Source organism: Nylanderia fulva, unplaced genomic scaffold, assembly GCF_048542155.1.
Source record: "Nylanderia fulva isolate GAGA-0341 unplaced genomic scaffold, ASM4854215v1 Scaffold1, whole genome shotgun sequence".
In the NCBI taxonomy this organism is placed as follows: Eukaryota; Metazoa; Arthropoda; class Insecta; order Hymenoptera; family Formicidae; genus Nylanderia; species Nylanderia fulva.
Genome location: NW_028189192.1, coordinates 5,746 through 18,892, shown reverse-complemented (window position 1 = coordinate 18,892; position 13,147 = coordinate 5,746). Strand labels below are relative to the sequence as shown.

The 13,147-nt window shown below is 27.9% G+C and overlaps 2 protein-coding genes across 4 annotated transcripts; one reads left to right on the top strand and one right to left on the bottom strand.

Moving 5' to 3' along the window:
- Positions 1–1,583: 1,583 nt before the first annotated feature.
- On the bottom strand, positions 1,584–6,005 carry LOC114939587 (uncharacterized). Of its 2 annotated transcripts, none has more exons than XM_029313938.2 (10): positions 4,872–6,005; positions 4,657–4,781; positions 4,434–4,574; positions 4,142–4,228; positions 3,604–3,868; positions 3,322–3,437; positions 2,813–3,035; positions 2,598–2,708; positions 2,342–2,470; positions 1,584–2,035 (listed from the first exon to the last, which is right to left on the bottom strand). In XM_029313938.2, the coding sequence occupies exons 1-10, from the start codon at positions 5,137–5,139 to the stop codon at positions 1,683–1,685; spliced, it is 1,818 nt and encodes a 605-aa protein (XP_029169771.2). In that variant the 5' UTR covers positions 5,140–6,005; the 3' UTR covers positions 1,584–1,682. The 2 variants fall into 2 exon arrangements, with proteins under 2 accessions (XP_029169771.2, XP_029169772.2); XM_029313939.2 differs by having other exon boundaries at positions 3,322–3,413; positions 4,872–6,004.
- Positions 5,246–9,147, top strand: LOC114939586 (uncharacterized). Of its 2 annotated transcripts, none has more exons than XM_029313936.2 (3): positions 5,246–5,458; positions 5,932–6,083; positions 6,494–9,147. In XM_029313936.2, exons 2-3 carry the CDS (start codon positions 5,939–5,941, stop codon positions 8,905–8,907), a joined length of 2,559 nt encoding a protein of 852 aa, XP_029169769.2. In that variant the 5' UTR covers positions 5,246–5,458; positions 5,932–5,938; the 3' UTR covers positions 8,908–9,147. The 2 variants fall into 2 exon arrangements, with proteins under 2 accessions (XP_029169769.2, XP_029169770.2); XM_029313937.2 differs by having other exon boundaries at positions 5,246–5,462.
- The last annotated feature ends 4,000 nt before the right edge of the window (positions 9,148–13,147 follow it).

Below are 13,147 nucleotides of genomic sequence, written 5' to 3'. Positions count from 1 at the left end.
AAAGGTAATATATATAAAAAATTTTTTTATAAAGTAATGCATCGTCGAAATTATAACAATAATTGTTCATAATTAAATTTGTAGTATTTCGTAAGGATTTGCGGCTAAAGATGACATAAGTAAGTGTTTGAAACGTTCCGCAGTGTATGATTTTTCAATAATAAATTAATTGTTAAAAAATTTGCTCGAAAAAAGGCCTTTGTTCAATTATTTTAAATAAATATTCTTTTATTTACTGTAATGTAAAGATAATATGATGAATAAAAAAAAGCAGTTTTGATGTACAAAATAAAAAAATTAACAGATAAAAAATATTTATTTATGATATAATAGTATAAAACAAAAATATATGATAATAAATAAAAATATATAAATATAAAAATAACAGAAAATTTATTTTAGGTGTCACACAATTAATAGTAAAAAAGAAAAGCATATTCTATAGATAAAGGTAAAATTTTTATGAACATATGCGGAAATGCATCTTCTCTGACTTAAACTCCTTCAGTTCAAGTTTTATGAAAAAAAACTTTGTATATTGTTTAAATTTTTGATGAAAATCAGATATATTAGGATTTACTAACATACTGGTCATAGATAAGTTATCGATGGGAAGAAAATCAATAATTACTAGACTTACTGACATACCCGACATTGGGTAAGTTAACGATGAGGTGGTAATAAAAGGTATATCGATATAATAATTATGAATAAAGTAAAGAACATGCAAGATTACATTTGAAACTAACCGACATACCAGCCACTTATAAAGTTACTATAACGTGAAAGAGGCAAGGATAATATTTATCGACATAAACGCCATAGGTAAGTTATCGATGTAAGAATGACGGAGTCAGGATTTTCCGATGTTATAAACACGTGTATCATTATGTTAGGTAATGACACGTCGTATTTCAATATTTTTTATTAGCAATATTAGAATTTAAAGAATATATTCCCATATTATGAAGCCCGATCTTTCATTTTTTAATTAATTTCAATCATTTAAAGCGATAATTAATTTCTCCAAATTTTAGAGCACAATGAACGAACCCAGCAAACGAGAAATGATTGGATTGGATAAATTTGTATGAATAAAGTTTTTGAATACGCGAAAAAGTATTGAATTTAATAGATACTGAACACATTGAATCCGTTTTCTATACGTCTCGTTACATACAATCCTGTAAATTCTAGTGGATTTATTTAGATTCAAAAATGAAAATATGAATCGATTCCCTATTACAAAATTGTGAATTCAAGTGAATAGAGGTGGATCTAGTTCAGCAGATATGAATCCTTAAAGACGGATTCAAAAGATTTGACTTTTATTGATATATATATAGCTAGGTTAAATTCGTCTTGCTCGCTTTCGTGCTGAAAGCATCCATTCTATCTTTCTTCGATGTATTAATGAGCAAGAAAGATAGACTGATACTTTCAGCATGAAAGCGAGCAAGACGAATAGGCTAATAATCTTTTTCTGGAAAAAATATTACCAATACTAATAACTAACACTGAAAATCACAAAAAACATAACTAAAATTAACATTATAATTTTAAATAAAATAGTGCAAGGTAAAAATTGTTAATATCATATTTATTTATTTTATATGAATATTCGTAAAGTATTTCAATAAATATTACCAATAGATTAAACACAGTTTGGTCTTTTTATTATTTTAATTTGGGCTATTGTTTTGAAACTCCACGAACTCCACAATCTCCTCCATATATTCGTCACAATTTTCGTTGTCATTCTCGCCGTCATTTTCGCCGTCATTCTTTCCGTCATTCTCGCCATCATTCTCGCTTTCATTCTGGCTGTCATTCTCATCGCTATTATTTTTGCCGTTATTCTCGTAGTTATTCTTGCTGTCATTATTGCCATTATTATTGTAGTCATTCTCGTCGTCATCTGTATCAACATTCTCGACACTTTCTAATGCACAATTGCCGATATCCGATAATAATACATTATTATTATCTGTTTCATTTATTAATTCAGTCTCGATAGATGATTGCGAATCTGAAACTATACATGCATTTTAATTTACATTTATCTAATTTATATCCAAGAACAAGAAGTTATGACATCAAAATGACTCTAAAATGATTTTAAAAGTCACTTTTTTATAAATCAGGATTCATTTTAATGTCATTTTGACTTCGTCAGGACTTGTTGTTCTGCTTGAGTATTTGCTTTAATGCTATTCATTATTTGTTAATTCTGAAAAGTATATATTAAATTAATCAATAGCGGCTTATTGTTTATACAAAGCGCAAAACCTTCAAATAGCATAATGTAAATATGTGACAAATTTGCAACTGTAATGTTTACCTGTAGTGAAATCGTCATGTTGAAAATCTGCATTATTTTCTATTATAGCGTTCATCTCTTGCAATTGTTTGTTTAATTCATCCACGTTTGATTGGCTTAATTTTTTCTTTGTTTGCAATTGCCTCGATTCTAAAAATATTAATTTATAAATATTATTAATATTATTAATATTATTAATATTATTAATTTAATAATATACTTATGTTTCAATATTACATTATCACTATCGCAAATACATATAAGCACATATATTTACCTTTCATACTTGCCAGTTTCCTTCTCATATATTCTTTTGCTTTATCTACCTCTTCATCTGCCTCAATTTCACTCATTCTCTTTTCGGTCAGTAACCAATGGCGAAATATTGCTGTGAATTATATATATACAAGTATATTACATAAATAATTTGAAATTTTCGTAGTTATGTACAGCAACGATTAATATTACAAAACCAAAGTAATTATTATTAACCTTTTATCGCCAACACTTTTATTGGATCCAATTTCTTGTACGCTTTTCGAATGTCCGCTTTTGTCTTGTTGCTTGGTTTTCCTGACAAGGTACTGTTCAGTAATGTCTTATAAGGAAACAGAACTAGCATCATTTCGGCTACAAACATGCTGGGTGTCGTAGCAGTACCAATTACTAAGGCATAACTTTCTGTCGATATCCATACGTTATGCCCCAGATATATCTAAAAAAACAAACAACTAGTAAATATAATTATTATAAGATATAAGTAAATTCAGAAATTCAGTACATATTTCTAAATTATATACATATTTTATTCCTTTGTAATTATGCAGGATGTTCCAGTATTTGCTGTAAGTACTGAAAACGTTTATCATATTTTAATAGAATGCATCTGACAAAGATAATAAAATGCTTTTAGGTACTCGTTGCAAATACTAGAACACATTCACAGTACATCAATAACGAGATTATAAAAATATATATGCATATTTCGTTAAGCAATTTACCTTCTCAGTATCTGCTTCAATATATCCAATCGCTATTTTAATCGGATTTAAGACGTCTGTAGTTTCAGCATTTTTTAACTCTTGTAATGTTGCTGCACCAGAGGAATGAGAACATGCTTCTGTTATAACTTTATGTTAACCATGTGTTACATTTCATTAAATATAACCCAGACAACATAATGTCTTAAATCAAGACATAAGACGTATTAAAGACGTCTTATACGAGTATATGTCTTGATTTAAAACATTATGTTTTGTCTGGGAAGCTAGTTAAACACGAACCTTTTATTTGGCCGAAATGTTGGATTGCAGATTTTTGCAATTCTTTGTTGAGATTTCGTATCTCATTTAATTCATTTGTGAGTTTTTCAATTTTCTCTTCTTTCTGTAAAATTTCTCTTGACAATGCCGTTTTCTCCTCTGTCCATATTATTTGTTTTACGTTTAAGTCATCTTTCACGGATTGCATTTCCTTCTTGAAGAAGTCTACTTGATTTTTGTACGCTTCTACTGCTGCTTTATGCGATTTGACACTACATTCACTTATCTAAAAAAGTACAAAAAAATACATATATTAATACATAGATATAAAATAAATAAATGTATCAATGCATACTCATTGTTACGATATTTAAAAAACTCTAAAACTGAACTCTAAGATTGAACAAATTATAACAAAAGGCATGAGATGCCCAAATTATATTTACATATAATATATCTGTAGCTTATCAGCATAAGCGGTGAAGCTCATACTTGAATTTACGCTTGAAAATATCTTATCAACATTTTGCTACATAATTGCAAAATAATAATATTTTACCTCCGTAAGCTTTTGTTTCTTGAGCAAAACACATTTGTTTGATTGTACAGGAGTTATGGCATCTCGCTTTTTCCTTGAATCTGTCACCTGTAAATCATATTTTATATATATTATGATATTGTACAAAATATATTGTATGATAATCATATTAGTCTATAAATGCTGAGGTAAATTGAAACTTTTCAAATCAATATGAAGGCTAGCTTTACTTGTCGATGGAGAATAAGATTAAAAGGAACTCTTTTAGTTCGTTATATTATATATTTTACACAAAAATGTAAAACAAACGTACTAATGATGTAATAGGTGTTGATGTCACTTTATTGTTCAGTTGCGATGTTGTCATCATCATCTCTCGCTCAATTTGCTCATCCCGCAAAATTTGCAAACGGTTTTGCAAATTAGTGTCAACATTGGTATCAAGCTTATCATTCTACAAATATTATTTAAAACATTATTTAAGTTAATTGATAGAAACGTGCACATTTGCAGAGACGTAAAATAGAATTTATTACCTTCTTTTTTGCTGGTGTTTCTTCAGCTGATGAATTAAAACTGTCTGATGGTGATGCAAGATGTTTAATGGGCTTCACTACCGGTCTTTTGGATTGAATTATTTTAGATAGTTCTTCCAATGACTCTGCAAAGGATATATGTAAATAAAAATTTATTTCGATTTTTATTTGCTGAGACTCATAAATATTGTACAATTTTTTATTGGAATTATTACCATTCACAAGAATCACTTGTGCATGCGAATATTTTCCTGTCACTGGATGTTTCACTTTATAAAGTTTATTTTTATCAATGTTTTTCACGTCTGACCTTTTCACTTTAATGTCTTCAATGGCAACTACCTTCATACACGAGGAAGCGCCGAAACCCGCGAATTTCACATAAGCAAACATTTGGAACTTATTTACAACAATTATAATTATAACAATTAATATAATATCAAACGGTATTTTGGAATGTTTAACGAATACACGGTGATACATGGTATAAAAACGCTCGGACTTTACGAAGAAAAGTATAGATTCAAATCGCGCGTCATTTGTCCACACACAATGCGCAGCGAAAGCGCGACGTCACATTCGAGTAGATTCGGCAACAATCGGTAGTTATTCGGACACCGAACTGCGAATGCGAACTTTGGCTGTGTTCCGATATTCACAGCCAAAGTCTGGTTGTAGTGTGGTGAACGCATGTGTCTCATATCTAAAACGACTTCAGCCTACATAATTGTCCTACATAATTGTAATAGGATATTTATTAAAAGTGAAAGAGAATAGAAGAAAAAATGTAATCGAGGATTAGGTATGTACGTGCGATTTTCTGAATTGATAAATGCAAAGTAGTGTAAGTGCACAGTATATGTTTTTGTGCTATTATGCTTTATAAATTATCTGTTTACACGTTACGCACACATTAGCTGTTTGTTTTGCAGAAAAGGTCTTGTACTTTCTGCATTTTTTTTCGAAATACATGAATATAAAATAAACGTGCAAAACCTAACCTAAAATTTATTGCAAAAACTTTATTTTAAATTTATTGCATGAACTTTCTTTTAAAAAGAACAGAGATTGTATTGCTGCAAAAAAACTGAAACCGCGTTCCAGTATTTACAAGTTAAAAGCATCGTTTATCTTTTGTAACAAGACATTGATTTTTGCATGCAATATAAAGAACATCTTTCGTTAAACAAATTTGTTTTTCACACATGTGTTGTTCATTGCAAGTATTTATTTATAATATACAAACTGCATTTTCAATATATTTATCACTTGCAGAGTGAAAATGAATCAATCGCACAGAAAACGAAAGAAGCTTCATCTGGATCCAACGTACGACAGAAGATTGTTATCAATATCAACTCGTCATAAATGGAATAAAATACTTAACACAGTTTTACCAAGGATACTACTTAATGCAAACAAAGAAGGTAATACTTTTCACTCTATACAGATTTCTTATGCTTATATGCAGAAAAACATTTGCAAATATTGAATCACTTTACCTTTTTTTCTAAACTTGGCATAACGCCTCCATTTTGATTAAGCTATTCAAGCCAAATAATTTTTATATATATTATTATATATATATTATATATATTACATATTATTATACCATTGCTAATGTAATTTAAACTTATCAATAATTTTTTTCTTGTAATTTTTTCGTCTTTTATTGATGGCTTAATGGCACTCATCTTAAAAACATGGGCTCGGTTCCACAAACTATTGTTACAAAAAGCTGTATATTACATATTTATTGTTCTTCTAACTATAAAAAAATAAAAAAAGAATAAGTTCAGAAAATATTTCAATACTGCAATACAATGGCTCTATGTAGGTCATATGAATGATTATGCTGAAAATGAACCTGAGAATGTGCAACCAGAAGACGAAGATAGCTGCAACAATAATAACGACGATTCAGAAGAAATACAATCGGAAGATGAAGATAGTAACAATAATGGCGAGGATTCGGAAGAAATAAATCCGAGGACAATCACTGATGATTTTACAGAAAGAAGCAATTCAGAACGTGATAAAAGTAAAATAATGTTTAAAGAATCTGATTTAACAGTCAATAGTGTTATGCGTATGGTTGCAGGGTATTCATTGCGGTTTGGACTGTCGAATAACGCGAGAAAAAGTTTAATTAATGTCCTTAAATTTTGTGCAGGGCCTAATTTTACACAACTTAATGTTTCGAATTATTATTTTGACAAAACATTTGACCCACCTAATGACAAAATACTGTTTCATTACTATTGTACAGATTGCTATTGTGAAATATACCGTACTAGAAAAGAAGATTTTGTTAATATAACTAAATTATGCGAACTTTGTGATAAAGAGTATAACTTAAATTTGTCGTGCGAGAACTTTTTTTTATCTATTGATTTACGTTATCAAATAGAGTTACTTTTAAAGGCTAAAAGTATTCGCACAGCATATATGCAGAGTATTAATTCAAGAAAAGGTACACAGCAATATAATTATATTAATGACATACATGACGGTGAATTACATAAAAAAGTAATTGCTAATTCAGCACACATTGTAAGTTATAATATCAGCACAGATGGAGCACCTTTAGGACATAAAACTAAACGTAGTATTTGGCCTTTGTCAGTAATTTTGAACGATTTGCCACCCAAGATTAGATTTGAAAATGTTTTATTAGCAGGTATTATGGTTGTAAAGCAAGAACCGACTCCTAAACTGATGAATTTATATCTTACAGTGTTTGTAGAACAAGCAGATGCTTTAAGAGAAAAAGGTATTTCTATGACTCTTGATAGTGGTCAAACCACATTCACATCAACAACGTTATGCTTTTCAACAGATTCTGTTGCTCGAGCGTTGACACAATATCGAGTAAAATATAATGGTTATTTTGGTTGTAGTTATTGTTATCAAAAAGGAACATATATATCGACTATGCGATATCCTTTTGTAAATGAAAATCCGGAATTAAGAACTCATGAATCCCATATGCGAGATATACAACAGTTTCATTCAAGCCAATCTTTAATACAATCTCGAGGAGTAAAAGGCAATTCAGTATTGAACTCAATTTCAAATTTTGATATGGTATGGGGCTTTCCTTTCGACTACATGCATACAATTCTGTTAGGGGTTGTTAAGCATATTTGGGAATTATGGGTAAAAACATCGTCGATACATTTAACTGCTGCTAAAATTAAGAATATTGATGAAAGCTTACTTAAAATCAAACCACCTCATGACGTGAAAAAATTACCACATGTAATATCCGATCAAAGTAATTACAAAGCAAAAGATTGGAAATCATGGCTATTATATTATAGCATTCCAATATGTTTAGACTATATCCCCAAAAAGTATTTACACCATTATGCTTTACTTGTAAAGTGTACTTATATTTTGTTAAAATCAAATATTACAAATGCTGAACTTAATAAGTGCGAACAAGATTTAATGATCTTTGTTGCTTTGTTTGAGGTCCTATATGGAAAAGAATCAATGCGGTTTAATGTGCATTTGTTGCTCCATGCTGTTCAATCTGTTCGGAAGTGTGGACCTTTATGGGCTACATCAACCTTCCCTTTTGAATGTAATATTTATTTGTTAAAGCAGCTAGTTAATGGACCAAAGGGCGTTGAGCAGCAAATAGCTAAAAAGTCATTACAGATTTTGTCATATAAAGTAGGAATGTCAAGTAGTTCATCGCCGAATCATGTAAAAGCGTTTTGTGAGCAATTGTTCATGAAAAATCAGTCGACTGTAAATGTTGAAGTAAATGATGGAGTAGTATTTTATGATTCACAACATGTATATATCTCAGATAGCGCTCCAGTTACAACAAAACGGATATATAACAAATGTATATATAATAATCAGGTGTACCATAGTAAAAATTATAAACGATCAAAAAAATGGAACGACACTATTGTACAGTTAAAATGCGGAAAAATTGTTAGAATCGATGATATAATTAATGTACCTGAAACAGGATGCCACTTCTTAGTTACCACATTCGTTGCCGAAAAAGTAATTTTACATGCAAATGAATGCACTGTCGATGAAACAACGTCTCCAGATGAGACATTAGCAAGAATTGGTGACATTGATATGCCACATATGTGGAAATTTGTAGAAGAGACGGGCCAACGATTTGTAATTTCAATTCATGATGTTTGTTCGAAAATGGTTGTCATGGACGTAGGAACTGAGCAATTTATTTGCGCTATGCCAAATATATTCGAGATTGACTAAATAAAAGTTCGCAATTTCCTATATTTTGTGTTTCTTTTTATATATATAATATAAATAGATAGTTTAGCACAAGGATTATTATAATAAATTATGTGTATAATGTATACTAAATAATAATGAACTATTATATTATGTACACTTTTATTCCATATGTAATGGATTATTATTATAATTATATGATTTTAATTACATGATGTCTTATAAAATGTTAATAAAATACACTATCTAGTAATAACATAACGTTATATATTTTGTAATTTTTATGTCACTGTTCTATATCACCTTGAAATATTTTTAAATCGAAAATTCTATATGTGTATTTGAATATTAATTTTTCAAATCAAAAGTTGGCTTTTTTGTCGAATTTACACGAATTGACAGTATTTGACGTCCAACTATTATTTCAGTGAATTTAAATGTTCTCGTTTCAATATCATACAATAAATTCAAACGAATTGGTCACGTTCATTGCGTTGTGCATTAAGTGTGATACCAAAAGCAAATGGCCAATTCACAATTATAGATTCAAACAAATTGATCGTACGTTTATTGCGTTGTACATTGAATGTGATACCAAAAGCAAATGGTTAATTTACAATTATGGATTCAAACAGATTGATAGCAAGTTTCTTTCGATGTTCATTGAATAATATACAAAAAGTAAATGACCAATCCGTACTTATGGATTCAAACGGATTGGTCGCACGTTTAATTTCTATGCACATTGGGTGAAATACCGAAAGCAAATAGCCAATCCGTAATTACTGATTCAAACGAATTACGGATAGAAAATGGATTCAACAAATCCAAAAATTTGATTCGATATCGGTTCAATGAATTATTATCAATATTTTTAAATTTTTTTTCGTTTGCTGGGGAATCATTATGTTAGGTACTGACACGTCGTATTTCAATATTTTTATTATCAAACTGAGGATAGTTTGAAGAACATATTTTTATAATTTGAAGCTCGATCTTTTATTTTTAATTAGTTTTAGTTGTTTAGGGCAATAATTATTTATTGAAATCTTTTGGCTCATTGTATGAGAATCGTTATGTTAGGTATAGAGACGTTATATTTCAATATTTATTATATTTTAATATTATATTTCAATATTTTATATTCAAATTAAGGACAATTTAAAGAACGTATTTCTATGTTTTGAAATTTGCTCTTTCAGTTTTTAATTAGTTTCAGTCATTTAAGGAGAATTAATTTTTCAAAATTTTAGATCATAAAGAACGAATCATTATGTTTGGCAATGTCACATTATTTTTAATATTTTTTTATTATCAAACTGAGAACAATTTCAGAAACATATTCCTATATTTAGAAGTCGTTCTTTCATATTTTAATTAGTTTTATTTATTTAAAGCGATAATTAGTTTTGTCATTTCTTTAGGGTCAGCATTTAGATATTTTAACTAGACGTTAAGCCATGCCTTTCTCCAATTCTTTTATATCAAAGGGAGGGCAATTCTGTTAATATTTTTTGATATTTTTAATTAGACTTTTATTTTATTTTTTGTAGACAGTTTAAAAAGCTATTTAAAATAATTAATTTTTTTATTATTTTAGGGTCGCTATTTTGTTATTGCAATGTTAGGTCTTGTGATTTTTCAATAATTCTTATTATCAAGAGGAGGCCTATTCGGTTAATATTCTTGAAAACATTTTTAAGCAATCTCTTTTATTATTTAAATAAATTAGATCGCTAATTGCGATAATAAATGTTGTCGATACTTTAGAGATATCATTAGAAATCTTATTTTGATGTAAGGTCACATGTTTTTTCAATATTTTTAATTATCGAAGAAGGAGCTATTTTGTTAATATTTTTTCATATTTTTAAGCAGGCTTTCTTTTTTTTCTTTTTTTTCTTTTTTTTTCTTTTTTTTTCTTTTTTTCTTTTTTTAAGTTTAAATTGCTAAATGCGATAATTTTATTCCTTATTTTAGGGGCTGTATTTAGATATCGCAACGATAAGTTACGTCTTTTTCCAATATTTTTTATTATAGAAGAAAGGGCTATTCTGTTAAAATATTTTTTTTTTATTTATTTTTCACAATGCTCTTAGATTTTTAAAATAATTTAAATAGGTGATTGCGATAATAAATTTTGTTCTTATTTTAGGGCTATCATTTATACATATATCTCAACTTGCCGTTTGGTCACGTGTTTTCTTAATATTATTTATTATCGAAGGGAAGGTTATTTTGTTAATATATTGTTATATTTTTAACGAGGCTCTTTTATTTTAAAAATAATCTAGATCAGTAATTGCGATAATTAATTTTGTCGTTACTTTAGAATCACCATTTAAATATCTTAACTTGACGTTAGGTCGTGTTTTTCCGTTTTTTTTATTATCGAAGTAAAGGCAATTCTGATAATACTTTATTATACTTTTATCCATGCTCTTTTTATTGTTTAAAAAGTTTAAATCGCTAATTGCGATAATTAATTATGTCCTTACTTTAAAGTTTTGATTTAGATAACTTAATTAGACGTTTGGTCACGTGTTTTGTAATATTTTTTATTATGGAAGAGACGGTTATTGTGATATTTTCTATGTTTAACCAAGCTTTTTTTTTTTTTTATTTCTTAAAAAGTTTAAACCGTTAAATACGATAAAACATTTTTTTGTTATTTTAGAGTCTCTATTTGATATTGTAACGTTTGATCATGTGTTTTGTGAATATATTTATTATCGAAAGGAAAACTAGTCTATTAATATTTTGTAATATTTTTAACGTCTTATTCACTTGTTTAAAAATTTGGACGCTAATTGCGATAATTAATTCTGTCAATACTTTAAAGTTAGCATGTAGATATTTTAAATGAACATAAGATCATGATTTTAATTTCAGTATATATTTAAGTATCAAAAAGAGGGTTATTCTGCTAATATCTTTTATATTTTTTACCAGGCTCTTTTACTTTTTAAAGAGTTTATATCGTTAATTGTGATAATTAATTTTATGATTACTTTAGGGTAATTATTTACGTATTGTAAATCATGTTCATTCCAGTCGTTTTTTCTAATATTTTTTATAGAAAGGATGAGTATTCTGTAAATTTTTATTTTTATTTTTTTATTTTTTTTTTAATTTTGAACCAAACTCTTAATTTTTTAAATAATTTAAATTGCAATTGCGATAACTAATTTTTTGATTATTGTAATGTTTAAATTAAGATATTGTAATGTAAAGTCTTGTGTGTTTTTCTTTTAAATATTATATTTTCTTTTTTTTTCATTTTTTTCATTTTTCCCCCTTTTTTTCCTTTTTTTCTTTTTTTTCTTTTTTTTTCTTTTTTTTTATTATCGAAAAAACAGCTACTTAGTTAATTTTCTAGGTATTCTTAACTAAAGTCTTCTTTTTATAGATTTTAAATAGCTAATTTTACGTTTATTAATGAGATATTGTAATTTAAGATTAAATAATGATTCTTTAATGTTTTCTTATCAAAAGGAGATCCATTCCGTTAATACTTTTTATTTTTTAATAAGCTCCTTTTTTTTTTTTCTAAGATTGTTATTATCGAGAGAAAAGCTATTCGTAAATATTTATTAATATTATTTAAAATAATTTTTCATGTTTAAAATCTCATTAATTTTATAAATGGAAAAAAGTCCCTTTTTTTTATCTTTTTTTTTTTTTTTTTTTGAAAACGATATAAATTGTTATTGTTAAACAAATTTTTAATTTTGTTGTAACAATTAAAAAATCGAGTTGAATCTAAACCAAATCGACAACAATTTTAATAGGTTAATCATTATTGCAAAATAGTATATTTAATTAAGCACAAGTTGTTGAAAACTTTTTAATCTTGTTGTAATTCTTGAAAAATATTTTAAATAAAATCTTAACCGTTGTGAATAGTTATGATAAAAAAAAAATTTCTTGAAAAAAAAAAATGACAATTCTTATTAAATACTATTTCATTTATGTAGTATAAATATAAATTAAACAGTGTCCAACGATCATTCATTATCAATAAGTCATTATCAGTATCAATATTATAAGAAAATATATATATATTTTTTTTTTTTTTTTTAAGTCAGGAAATTTGCCTAAACCAAACTTCGCCGTCCTGACCCCTGAGGGAGGGTCAGGAGGCTTTGTGGTGGATTCCCGCCCGTAGTATCCCGAGGGACTATCGGACGGGGGACCGACCTAAAACCTGACTGAAGCCCCTGGTCGTATGGGTGTTGTCCACCGCGGAACCGCTAATGCA

Bases quoted from the DNA above. Each gene is read 5' to 3' on its own strand.
- LOC114939587 (XM_029313938.2), bottom strand. From the start codon at position 5,139: ATGTATCACCGTGTATTCGTTAAACATTCCAAAATACCGTTTGATATT. The intron at 3,438-3,603 runs GTTCGTGTTTAA...TTATAACAGAAG, and splicing joins ACATTTCGGCCAAATAAAAG to CATGTTCTCATTCCTCTGGT. The intron at 3,036-3,321 runs GTAAATTGCTTA...TTGTTTTTTTAG, and splicing joins TTGAAGCAGATACTGAGAAG to ATATATCTGGGGCATAACGT.
- LOC114939586 (XM_029313936.2), top strand. From the start codon at position 5,939: ATGAATCAATCGCACAGAAAACGAAAGAAGCTTCATCTGGATCCAACG. The intron at 6,084-6,493 runs GTAATACTTTTC...GGCTCTATGTAG, and splicing joins ACTTAATGCAAACAAAGAAG to GTCATATGAATGATTATGCT.